Source organism: Thermobia domestica, chromosome 9, assembly GCF_964235325.1.
Source record: "Thermobia domestica chromosome 9, izTheDome1.hap1.1, whole genome shotgun sequence".
NCBI classification, from domain to species: Eukaryota; Metazoa; Arthropoda; class Insecta; order Zygentoma; family Lepismatidae; genus Thermobia; species Thermobia domestica.
Window position 1 is genome coordinate 181,792,326 of NC_137462.1, and position 12,844 is coordinate 181,805,169.

The window sequence follows — 12,844 nt, forward strand, 5'->3', positions numbered from 1 at the left end:
TTATTTCAATTGAAAATATAATTATAGGATGATGATACATGAGTATCGAAATTTAATTCTTATTTTCCTGTTTCGCTATGTCCTTGTGTCCGTTATATTGAACTCTTCTTTTAACTTTAACACATGCTAATAACAAACTTGTTTATAATTTGTGCTTTTATTCAATTGTGAGGCATATTGGATGCTAATAAAATGTAACCCAATCTAAATCTGAGGCAATTGTAAATTATGAAATTAGAACTGACACAGTTTCTTTACAACTTTTTAAATGTACATATAAATATACAAATAGATCACGGAGATCAGTTTTTACTTTGTTGTTTAATAGAATCTGTATAACAACTAAAAAGTGCAAAATTTAGATACTATTCAGAAAAAATATCAAACTTATCTTTAATAGGAATTGCATCATAGTGTATGATATCAATAATTTAAAATAATCAAATAGACATTAATTATTTTATAAATTTAATATATTTTAAAGAAAGTGTATAAACAACTTACGTGATAAACTTTGTAAATAATGAGCTGCACTTCCTAATGACTCGCGCAGTTCGAGACTCCTCTTCTTGACTGCGACTAAATTCTAATCCGTCGTCCATCTTGCCTTCTTCGTGTAGGATTGCTTGTTTTTCTTCGACTTTACCTACACCCTTTTTCTTCGTTTCATAGGACTGTAAAAGGAAAAACATCAAATATGAGTATAATTAAATTGATGGTGTACACAAGTCGAGGTATGTGGAGTGCACTCACTTTAATTATTTTAAAAGATGACGTATATATCGCCACGCTAATGAGAACACTGGAAACACGATGCATATATGCCGTGGACTCCTCTGTTCGAGATGCACTAAATAATAGTAGTTTTTTAAGCTATTGTAAACAGTGAAAATGAGGAGAGAAATAAAATTACTTTTACCAAATACATCAGAACTGAATTGTTAATATTAACCTTCAGTTAGCGAAATAGAGCAGATAGTAATCGATTTGGTAAAGTATGACTCATGTGATTACAATTTTGAATAATTTGTAGTAACGTTATATGATTATAACAATACATTAAGTATACGACAATGGAAATTTTTGAAGAAAAGCAAAAGTAAATAAGTAAATTCTATGTAACTGAAAGAATTAGGCCCAAAGTATATGCAGAGGCCAATACAATAGTACATAGATATATGGAAAATTATAAATATAAACATGAATAGAATATTAATCTACGCAATTATAATACTACTCTAATGCTCATTTTTCTTAATGAATTAGAGGACAGCGTATCATATAGCTGTCATTATGAAAATTTGCCTCTTTCCAAGGTAATATCGCAATAATTTATAAATGCTACCACATAAATACATTTCAGTAGAAACTGAAGGCATCATAAGCCCAAAAGTCCTAATCAATACGATACAATTCTCAAGTTTTATTCAATTTAACATTAAATGGTTCATTCAGTTGTTAAATCCCTTTATTTAAAGAGAATGGGATTTGCAGAAATGCTAATAGTATTATTGAGTGCTCATCTTATATAGAATGGAATTTATTTCTCAAGGCTTACTTCTGTACAAAGGTTCGAGAGTAAAGCTACCTAACTGGTTATTCGTCTCTAATTACGATGTGGACAATTATTGTGAATGTAGCTTTTCTTTCACTTCTTTCCTTCTTGATTTTATCATTTTGTCGCATCCTAGGACATAACCACAGGATGGAAAATTGAAGATTTTAAAGAATGCTAGATATTTCAACCTGTTAGTATGCTTTAGCCACCTGATTATTGATTGCTCCCCTCTCCCCTGGGGCGACATTTCGCTGAATGTATGTAAGTAATACATTTTCCGAAGCTTTGTTTTATTCTGGTGTCTTGCTACTTGTTTGACGTGTTTGGGCTAATTAGAGGCTGGACATCGAATTTGCGTCCTTAAATCATTAGAAGGTTACTTTGCCTCCTTGAATCATTAGATTGACTCAAAAGTAAAGAATTCATAGATACAGCCTTACTTCTCTGTTTTTATTCTTAATGTAAATAAACACGACTTCGTACAATTAGGCAGTTATGATTAGATCTACTTTATCATTCATTCTTATAGCTTATATAGTTGTGAAAAATAGATCATTATAATATCTATACTATATATAGCATAGCAAGAAAATATTTACTATAAAATATATATTCAGATTAAATTAAATGCTACGTTTTAAAGTTACAAAACTACTTACCTTATAAGATAACCACAAGCTACTTTCTGAGTGTTGTACAATAACTGTACTGTCACCATATTTGATAATTGGAGCACCGATCACTTCCAAATCCTTGTCTTCAAGAACTATTTTCTGGTCGTCTTTTTCTTGACGTAAACAAAAACATGTTTGTGCTACTGAGGCGTCATTTCTAGGAAAGATTCAATCAAAGTCTAATTAAAATGACAGTTACGGGAAAATAAATCACTTCAGTTTCTACAAATCTTGCTTTTAATTAATATATCAAATATGTTTCTATAATTTTCTTCAATTTTCTTAATATTCATTATTTCTTATAGCATAGCAAATTATAAGATTTTATTTTTAGATAGCAATAGCGAAGTACTGAAAATTGCTTATACTAGAAGAAAGAAATCGACTAGGACTATAAAAATCTGATTAATTTGAATTTGACTCAACAACTCACTGCAATTAAATTTTTCAAATTTAGATATTTCTCGATATCTAAATGTTCTGAATATATACTCTTCATCAGTATATAGTTATCAACATAGCTACTGAATTAGAAAAAGAAATAAAGTACATATTTGAAGTTAAAATATTACTATTAGTTACAGGAATGCTGGGAACATTGGATTTTTTAAAAAAAATAATAAGTTGCCAGAATATAAAAGAAATAAATATAAGAAAACTGTATACAATTTCCATCTCAAATCGTTTCTAATTTATTAATGCATTTATAATAACAATTCCTTGAAATTTAGGAAATATTATTTGATGTATATAACGATTCTTATAAATTTTACATTTATTTGTTTCTTATAATCTAGCTGTGTTCTTCATGCTATATCCTACATTATAAATTAAATGCAATTCCGAATAAGTGAAGAAAAAGTTAATGTATTATTACAAAACGTTTAGTAAATTATTGAGTGCAAACTAGCATATTTCGGAAATTTACCTATGTAAAAGAATAAGTTCATTATTTTCATTAACAGCCAAATATCGTCCGGTTGTAATGTGGCGAATCCTCATTGGATGATACCAATTGATGAAACCTCCTGACCATTTTGTGCGTGCTAATTCCAACCTCCATAAAGAACGAGCTTGACTGACTACACTACCACCTTCATAAACGACAATGCTGTAACGAAAATGACTTGTATTAATAACTGAATGTCGCAGGTACTCTGTAATAGTACTAAGAAACTTTTCTATTAAATACAAACGTATTGACGTTTTATATAAATTAATCGTGCACCATACTAAATCGAAATATTGAAGTCAAAATTTCTTATAAGTAGAATGAATGTTAACTTAAAGAATTATAGAATCAATTCTAAACTATAGTTTCATTTTCTATTTGCGATTTCTGAATATGATTGAAAGACAAGTAAGGTTACAATAAATGATCAAATTGAATAACAGTACTTTAAACTTATTTCAGCAATAATTTTAAAACTGAAAGTACTTTTGCATTCTTCTTTTCACATTCTTTTAGTGGAAAAATCTTCCAATCCTCATGAAGTTATGTAGGCATCTTCGACCGACTTTAATGAAAAATTGTTAACTCAAAAAGCTATATTTTTATTTTTTATCAATATTTGTGTAAGGAATTTTTCATCTTTGTTTGTGTATTTATAGTACATATTTATTTAGGTATTGTCTAAGTACGGTACTGTAAAATTTTACTTAATTCAGTTCAATTTATTTTGTTTATAACCATACATGTTGCACTAATTGATGCGTGTGAATAAGACACATCCAATGATAAGAAGGATAGATATACATATACATATACATGTAGATATACACAACAGTACTTTGAGTATACAAAGAAAGTACATAGACACACAATTTAAAAAATTCACCGTTTCAATACTTATACTATCAATAATTATACTCATTTACAGATCTAGAAATTCATTCACAGCATAAAAGCAATATTCTAATAGATAAGTTTTCGTCAAGCTCTTGTTATCCGTATTCGTTCAGCCATTCGAATATATTAAAGAAGTTTATAGTATCCGATGTATCAATATGCCTTGGATTTCTTTCGAACAAAATTGTACAGTGTTGGTTACTGGAGCTTTTATCTTTACATCTGGTGTTCTTTTTATGTGTTGCTGATATGTAAAATAAGTTTATGTTGCTTTTAATAAAGAGCAACGTAAGAAGTATAAGGGGCGATCAACTGAAACCCGTTCGTTCCATGTATTATTGGTATAGTGTGCAGGAGGATATTGTTTGTTTAATAGTATGTAATGGCTAATGTCCCTGTGTGTTGGGTGTAGGAATGTTGTTGATACGTGTTTCCGTTTTGCAGGTATAACGAGTGAAAGATGGCGTTCAAGATCCTCAATCCGTCCAAACAGGACAAGCGTGCCTTCATCCAGTTTCTGAGTGCCGAAGGTTGTTAACCAGCTGAAGTGTTCCGGCGTATGAAAGACTTGTATGGTGATGCATGCGTCTCCAAAACAACAGTGGTGGACTGGGCCAGAATGTTTCGGAAGGGGCGTGAACAAACCACTGATTATCCCCGTCCTGGTCAAGCCCATGTTGTTGCCACAGAAGACACGCGTGAAAAAGTGAATGCGGCTATAGCTGCGGATAGACGCATTAGTATTCAATCCATAGCGAACGGGTTAAACATGAGTTATGGTACTGTTCAGAAAATTGTGGAAGATCTGGGGTGTCATAAAGTGCGAGCGCAGTGGATCCCCAGGGTGGCGGAAGACCAAACGTTGGAGCGTATGGGTTGCGCCATTGAACATTTGTCACGTTACCATTTGGAAGGTAACGACTTCTTGCTGCGCATTGTTGCTGAGGATGAAACTTGGTGCCTTCATTTTGGACCGAGTTCAAAGTCTTTCAGTATGCAGTGGAAACACCCCTCATCTCCACGTCCCAAAAAGTTCAAGATGCGACCGTCTGCGGGGAAAGTTATGGTGTCTGTGTTCTTTGATTGCCATGGACCATTATTACCCGACTTCAAGGAACCAGGACAGTCCATCAACGCCGGATGCGGATGCAGACCTTGACACAGTTACGGAGAGCCATCAAAAACAAAAGGCCTAGTTTATTGACCGCTGGAGTCATTGTGTTGCATGGCAACACGCGTCCACACGTTGCAAACCAAGTGCAGGATTTGTTTCAACGATTCAAGTGGGAAATGTTGCTACACTCGTCCTACAGACCTGACCTTTCACCTTGTGACTTTCACATCTTTGGGCCTCTAAAGAAGGCATTGAAAGGTCAGAGATTTCAGTCTGACGCTGAGGTTCAGGACGCTGTGCGTGATTGGTTTAATAGTCAGCCGTCCAAATTTTACATGGACGGCATGTAAGTTAGTGACACAATGGGACAAGTGTCTCAACGCTCATGGTGACTTCTTCTGAACAATATTTTTACTGCACGCTAACCATAGACGCCTCTAGATAGTGCACAAGTTTCCGCTCGAAATAAAATTTATGTCATGAATTACGACCACTGAACGGGTTTCAGTTGATCGCCCCTTATATATCTTTAGATTCTTGAAAATTAGCCTACATGAGTAATTTATTTTGACATGTTATAGTTCTTAAGATCCTTTTGGAATAACTAACAAATGTTAGTTTTGGGGTAATTTCCTAGATAAGCATGACTGAAAAAGTCTGAAATTACGGAACGCATCTTATTATAAGGCATGATTCATTGATATTAGTGTATAGAGTATTTTTATGAGTTTTTGGGCCAAATATGTTAACTCTCACGTCTTAAAGTATGGCTTAAAAATTGTTATCGCTTGCATTAATGTATGTAAATATAACATTAAGAAATCAATATAAAATACGTACTTTTGTCCGGGTTGATCAGACCACGTTGAAGGAATGGTAAGACATTCATCACCTCCATGGAAGAACCTCAATACATCACCACCAAATACATAACCTATAAATAGAAAGAATCTCTATATTTTTTCTTACTTAATACTAAACTATTAAGAATTACCTGGAAAAGAATTTTAGTGGCAATACCTAAAATTTTACATGAAACTTGGTGTCCTTTTATTATTATTATTATTATTATTATTATTATTATTATTATTATTATTATTATTATTATTATTATTATTATTATTTTTTTTTTTTTTTTTTTTTTTTACGAAGTTTAGGATGATTTCTAGAATTCGCGTTGTATTTATTTTGATAATAACAAGCTGACTAGCAGTACTAACATCCTACACAGGATTCCGTTGCTAAGATACAAAAAAGGCCTCGAATTGTTTTCGGAATCCAATTAAAAAATAGGTGAAATCCTGGATTCCCTGCTGCATCTCATTCAATAAACAAGAGTTATAAGTGAGATTAAGCTTAATCTTTCCCGTTATATGGACGTTCATATTATAAAATTTAATGGTTTCGCGGATAATGTCAGAATAGTTTCTATTTATTAACAAAATTACACTAAAGATGTTGACATTATTTTATATATCTAGATATTTATGTTCCTATTTTCTGAAAAAAAATCTTTTGTCTCATTTTATCCAGTCAAGGATTGCTTTTGTCCACCAATCAACATTTCATCTTGCAATACTGGCAGACTGCCACTTTAATGTCTTTGTTTTTACTTTAGGATTCGTCACTTCTGTTATCTTTGTAATCAATGTGATTCTTTTTCTATTTTTGTGGGTGATTCCTAACATATTTCACCAGGTTTTATTGTTTAATCTTCAGATAGTGAATGCCTTGTTTTGTTAACTGTCCACGTCTCAGATCTATATGTTAAAACAGGCAGATACATTCACTGAAATTTTTACGATTTAAATATATTTACATTTCACTTCTCAATATGAAGCTATATGCACATGTCTGTTAATTTCGTCTTTACTGGTGTTACTCATGCATATATTTCGTCCAATATCAACGTGCTACTTACTTACTTATATATATATATATATATATATATATATATATATATATATATATATATATATATATATAAGTATATATATATATATATATATATATATATATATATATATATATATATATATATATATAGTATATATATATTATATATATATAATCTTCTCTATCACTTTAAATACTTTTCTAAATACTATACATTTTATTAACTTAAATCTTAAAATAAAAGAGCCAATGTAAACGTTTGCAGAACGTAGCAAATTATACTTTCCCAATATATCTTCTTAATGAGTTTTAATTTTTAACAAATTTGTATATTAATGAAATTAAATACTATAAACATTGACTCTATATTCAAGATTAAAGATCTGTCATATTAATTATGTACATATGCATGCCTATTACAAGAAGTACAGTGAAAATGAATTATACGGATCCATGATCTCGTTTGAGGCATATTTGGTGTAGCGACTTGCCAATGCTACTACTCTCATGTAAAGGAAATCCATCTTTTCTCAGTCGTACTATTCCAGTTTCTACTTCTCGAACACTTGCTATACTATTGTATTTATGTGAAGATTAATAGGTAAACTTTATTTGTTATCTCTAGAATATTCATCTCACTTCTATTTTAATGTTATATTTCTACGAATTTAGTGCTTATGTCTCAATTATGTTTAGTTCTCTAAAGTCTAAATTTTTTGTTTATCAAGCTCTTATGTTTTATATGCTAATATATTGTCAAAATTAATTGTTTATCGAAAAGAAAATACTCAAATTTAGCGTGGATTTAATTCCATTCAAATTAAAGTATAAATAAGACTTCAAAGCAATGAACAAATTCCATATTATGATTTTCTTCAAGTAAAATTAGTTCAACGTACGTAAGAAGTTTATATGTTTATAATTTTTTAACACCTGGATCTGTTCAATTTGAATCGATGCTCTCAACAGGATCTACACTTCGTGTTAGCTTAATGAAATATCGTACATAATTTTGTTATAACGGTAACATGAATTTTAAAAGGAAGAATTAGCTTACCACTTATTGAAGACTTATTAAGATATTCAAGATGTTAAAAGGTTCAATATTAAAGTTTAAATAAGTTAAAATTACTAGAAATCAAAGTAAGTATATAACGTGTTTAACCTTCACGTGAAAGTGATTTTTTTAATGTCTCAGCAGTTAGAATTTAAAGATTTCATTTTTTGTTTGATGACAGGTTTCATATGCGTGTGCACACGAAATGTTTTAGATCAATGAGATAAGACTTGTAAAGAACATAAAAGTTGTAATTTTAGTTGCTATCATTTCTCTTTAAAGAAGCTAATCCATTATACGCATATAGCTGTATATCTTCAGTAGTAGGAAAGAACGTGTTTGTCATTTTATCATGTTTTAATTGCCATTAAATTACTAATCCAATTGAGCAAAATGAACCAGATGTGCAGGGGCCCAGAGTTATGGCATTTGCGGTTAGGATTAAACTAAAATGTTATTTCGTCCTTCCAATACATACCCTGCAGAGTGGGTATTCATGGTTTCGTAAATATTTCATATAACTTACTGATTGTTCTTAAATCCACTTAAGGAAAAGGAGATTATTAGTTTGCGCGTTAAAATTTTCTGCATTAATCTCAAAACAATTATTTGTTTACATTTTGTAAAGCAAGTTCAAATTCTTCATTGCTTTGATATCTAACTTTTAAATATAAAAATATAAAATGTATGTTTGTTTTGATTTTTTCAAACTTTACTAACTTCAGCAGTGACTTACCTACATATTTCATTCTACTAATTCCTGTGCCGAAAGGTTGTACTGACCAGTGCGTTACATGGAAGGAAGCATTTACAATGGAGAGACCATTTTCTTTTGTGGATTGCTGTAAGACAAAACAATTATTTAATGAATCTCTATTATATTGTGTACGATAGACAATAGAAGCTGAAGTTAAAATAATTTAATTTGAATCGTAGTGTGCAGTAGTGGAAAATGAAATTGGAATTCTATTCTAATGTACCACCATTCAGTTTCATATCGTTTCATGACCCGCGTGATTTTCGCATATACAGTATATATTTCAATGTAACAAATGATTATTTTTCCATAATATCTCACTTAAGGAGGATTGAAACCGCAACTTCTCTTGCGTATACCACTGTTAGAGACATCAAAACAAATTTAAAAGATACGGATTATAAATTCTAGTATTCAACGGGAACGAATATATAATAAGGAATCGGTAGTTATATTTGAAATACGTAATTGAGCCGCAGGACACTTGAAAGTCTATTGGAAAGGTCAATGGTTTCTATTCTTCAAGGTACGATCATCAATATATCCGAGAACAAAATAACTCATTATGAGAGAACTGACTTTTTGCTCGGCTGTGCGTGAATAAATTCCTTTTATGGGTTTTCTCACATTGAGATAAATTATTGACAGTACATCCGATAAATAGCGACATTGAATGCTCGCTTCGTTGAATACCGTGTTTAATATTTTCGAACTATGCGTTAAATATTAATTTAAGGAAATAATATCCATTTATGACAAATCAATTATTAACGCAAAAAACGCAGTATATATTAGTGAGAAAGTGGTTTTGGGTTTTATCAAAGTATATAATAAAATGTGTCTTGTTCACGAAGCTGCTTATTATATTACTAGGAGGCGAAATGAGATTGCCACCGGTGAGAAGCTTGAACTAAGACCACAGTGGCTCAAAATAGAGCGCTCACTTTTGGCGCATGGGGTCCTGGTTTGATCTCAACTCCCGCCAAGGAAAATTTGTGGCAGACAATCATCGTGTGCGTGGGTTTTCTCGAGGTCCTCCCGTTTACTTCTACTTTCATCAATCCACCACTCATTATCATCACCATCTCCCTTAGCCTCGGTGCATCATCGCCTACTTAAAAAAAAAAAAAAAAACACGTTATATGTACAACTAATTGAACTGATTGACATGTTCATCGACAAATATTACAATGAATACCTTCCAATGTTATGTAAATTGGACAGGACTTTTGGCCAACATATCTCAACGGCGTTGTCTAGTTTTCGGATCTTGGCAGAATATTTTTTCCCTAAGTGACTTTTAACATCTTGTAAAATTTGATGAGTCTGTTCAAAAGTACTAGGAGTACTGTGAGCAGAAAAGAGGTACTAGAGAGCTTCTCTCGCTCGTGTAGACAACGTCTTTATTTGTTTACATATTACTTTACTTATTACTACACTTATCAAGGTGTTATTGTTTCAAAGATTAGAAGCCAAATAAGCCATTTTTGAAACCAATTAAATTTAAGTAAATGTATTTCTTCTGTGTTTTGACATTACCTGTAAAAACATCAGTTATACCTTTGTAAAGAAAACATTTTCTTCGTGTATTCATTAAAAGATGAAACTTTCTCAAAATATATAGGAAGGATCACCTTAAACTGTTGATTTCTCTGCTCTAAAAAAGGTATAGCTACACCCTTTATTTATATGTTTACCTAAATTATGACTTCTCTGGGGAAAAGATGAACTATGTAATATGAATTGTAAAAGGAAACTATGTACGTGATGATGGATATAAATATTACTTTCTATTTGTATAAACCAATGGTTCTAAACCTAATTTCTATCACGACCCCCATTTTATCACATTCTCTTGCCACCGACCCCCTTATAATTTCTGGTTTGTAATAAGCTTGTGTGGGATTTCTAATATACCTATTGCGGAAATCTCATGATACCCATTTATTTCTATAATAGTAGAATCCATATCTTGTATATAGTGGATGCAGTAATTTCCCTGAAAGCGAATTGATTAAAACCAAATTGGTCATTTCATTCATATTACAAATATCGAATTCGACACGCCATACTGTTTGAAAATGGAGGCCACTTGAAAAGTTTAAAACTTCGTAACTCCCTTAATTTTGGGTCGTGTGATAAAAAAAAAATAGTGATTTCTAATTTTGGTTTTAAAAATTTGAACAATTGTTAAAAATGTTATTGAGTATTTTAAATGAATTGACAATGTACATCACGAAGATTGAAGCGGACATTGCCGAACTAGTGAAATCACTAGTGCTCAAGTATCTCATTAGCTTTCAATTTTAATTGTATTTCAATATGCAGGATTTGTTGTTTTTGTATTTTTTCTGGTATTCCAATATGCAGTTTTCATTAGTTTCATATCGTACCTCTTTCATTTAAATTGATTTTTAAACAACTTTCCACCTGTAAAAAGGTTTAGTAGACCTAATTTTTTGTTGTTCTTAACAGTATGTACAAAAGTAAAAATATGCCTATCAGAGCAAAATTAAAAATAGTTTCCGGTATTAGATTCTAATTATATTCACCCCTTCCACTTATCTTCGCGACCCCCATGAAACCCTCTCACGACCCCGTAGGGGTCTCGACCCCCACCTTGAGAAACCTTATTACAAACCAATATTAATGTGAACAAGACATAACTATTTAGATAGTACAAAATTAACATTATTCAAATGTATTTAATGTTTTTCTTTAATTCTTACTCACCAAGTATCTTTCTGTGGCAACGGATACGAGGATGACGTCATCACCTACTCGCACCTTCTCGCCCTCAGATCTCTGTTTGGAAGCCGGGTGAACTGTCCACCAGCAGGCCTCACCTGAAAGAATAACACATTACATAGAGTAAATCAAAATGTGATGTTATGAATGTAAATTATGAATGGAATTGATTGGTTGGTTAAATTAGAGTTTAGCGCTCCTTGCAGACGAGGCTATAAGAGACTTGGATCCGAACTACATGAGGTCCTACCGGAAATCGAACCGCACCAAGGCACGTATGTTAACCACATAGCCACGAATGAGCTCACGAGGGGAATTAGTTATGAGAAGAATAAGTCTAAAATATAGTGAGTACAATAGTTATAGTAACAATATTATAATTTTTTCTTTCTTTCCTCCATTTAAAGGTTGGCGAACAGTACAGGTATGAAAAGATTAAAGGCCACTGCATGATCAAATGGCTGAAGCGCGACTTTTCTGTGTGCCCAGTCCCGAATCCAATTTCTGGTAGGGCTATTTACTATTGATACATACCCAGATCCCACTTTAAGGAGTAGGTCTTATCTCATGTAAGTTCGTGTGCTGAAAAGAAACGTGATCTCCAATCAAATCCAACACAAGGATTAAATTGACTGTATTTTTATTCTCACTGTTTGATATTGTCGTCCTTTCCTAGCTTCGTCTAAGCTGCAACACGCGTATATAATTAAATATTGTGGTCCCAGTTCTATTAAAATTACTTTAATAATAACCAAAACTTATCACGATAGTTATTTCAATAAATTAAACTATGGCATGGGAGACTCGGGTTCGATTCCCGGCGGGAGCTCATGTGGTTCGGATTCCACGTTAATCAGTAGTTCCACGTCTCATATAGCCTCGCTGCTGAAAGTCACGTTAAACTCAAAATCAACTCAACTCAAACTATTTTTGTTACTTTTAAACTTTGTATTTTCTTAATACTTATAATTTATTTTGCAGCAATTAAAAATACACTTCGCTCACTTAGACTTCCTCACTTATTATATCTTTAGGAGCATAAATAAAGCAAGTTTAAATAAGTCTGGCCACAAGATTTGTTATCATAAGGTACCGGACTATTGTCCTTGTTGCCAGTCGTTATTTCAGAAAAAAAGTTTCGGGGGCCACTTCTGGTACTATTTTATTTATTATTATATTATAGACGTATTA

The 12,844-nt window shown here is 31.9% G+C and overlaps 1 protein-coding gene across 7 annotated transcripts in view; it reads right to left on the reverse strand.

Annotated features, from left to right (window-relative positions):
- Positions 1-12,844, reverse strand: part of RyR (Ryanodine receptor) — a 395,937-nt gene that overhangs the window by 206,432 nt on the left and 176,661 nt on the right. For all 7 annotated transcript variants that reach the window (XM_081725586.1, XM_081725584.1, XM_081725582.1 and 4 more), the window contains exons 6-11: positions 11,639-11,751; positions 8,885-8,990; positions 6,036-6,129; positions 3,161-3,343; positions 2,218-2,389; positions 505-674 (exon numbers count right to left, since the gene is read on the reverse strand). In XM_081725586.1, coding sequence (XP_081581712.1) covers positions 505-674; positions 2,218-2,389; positions 3,161-3,343; positions 6,036-6,129; positions 8,885-8,990; positions 11,639-11,751 — 838 coding nt within the window. The remainder of the gene's footprint in view (positions 1-504; positions 675-2,217; positions 2,390-3,160; positions 3,344-6,035; positions 6,130-8,884; positions 8,991-11,638; positions 11,752-12,844) is intronic.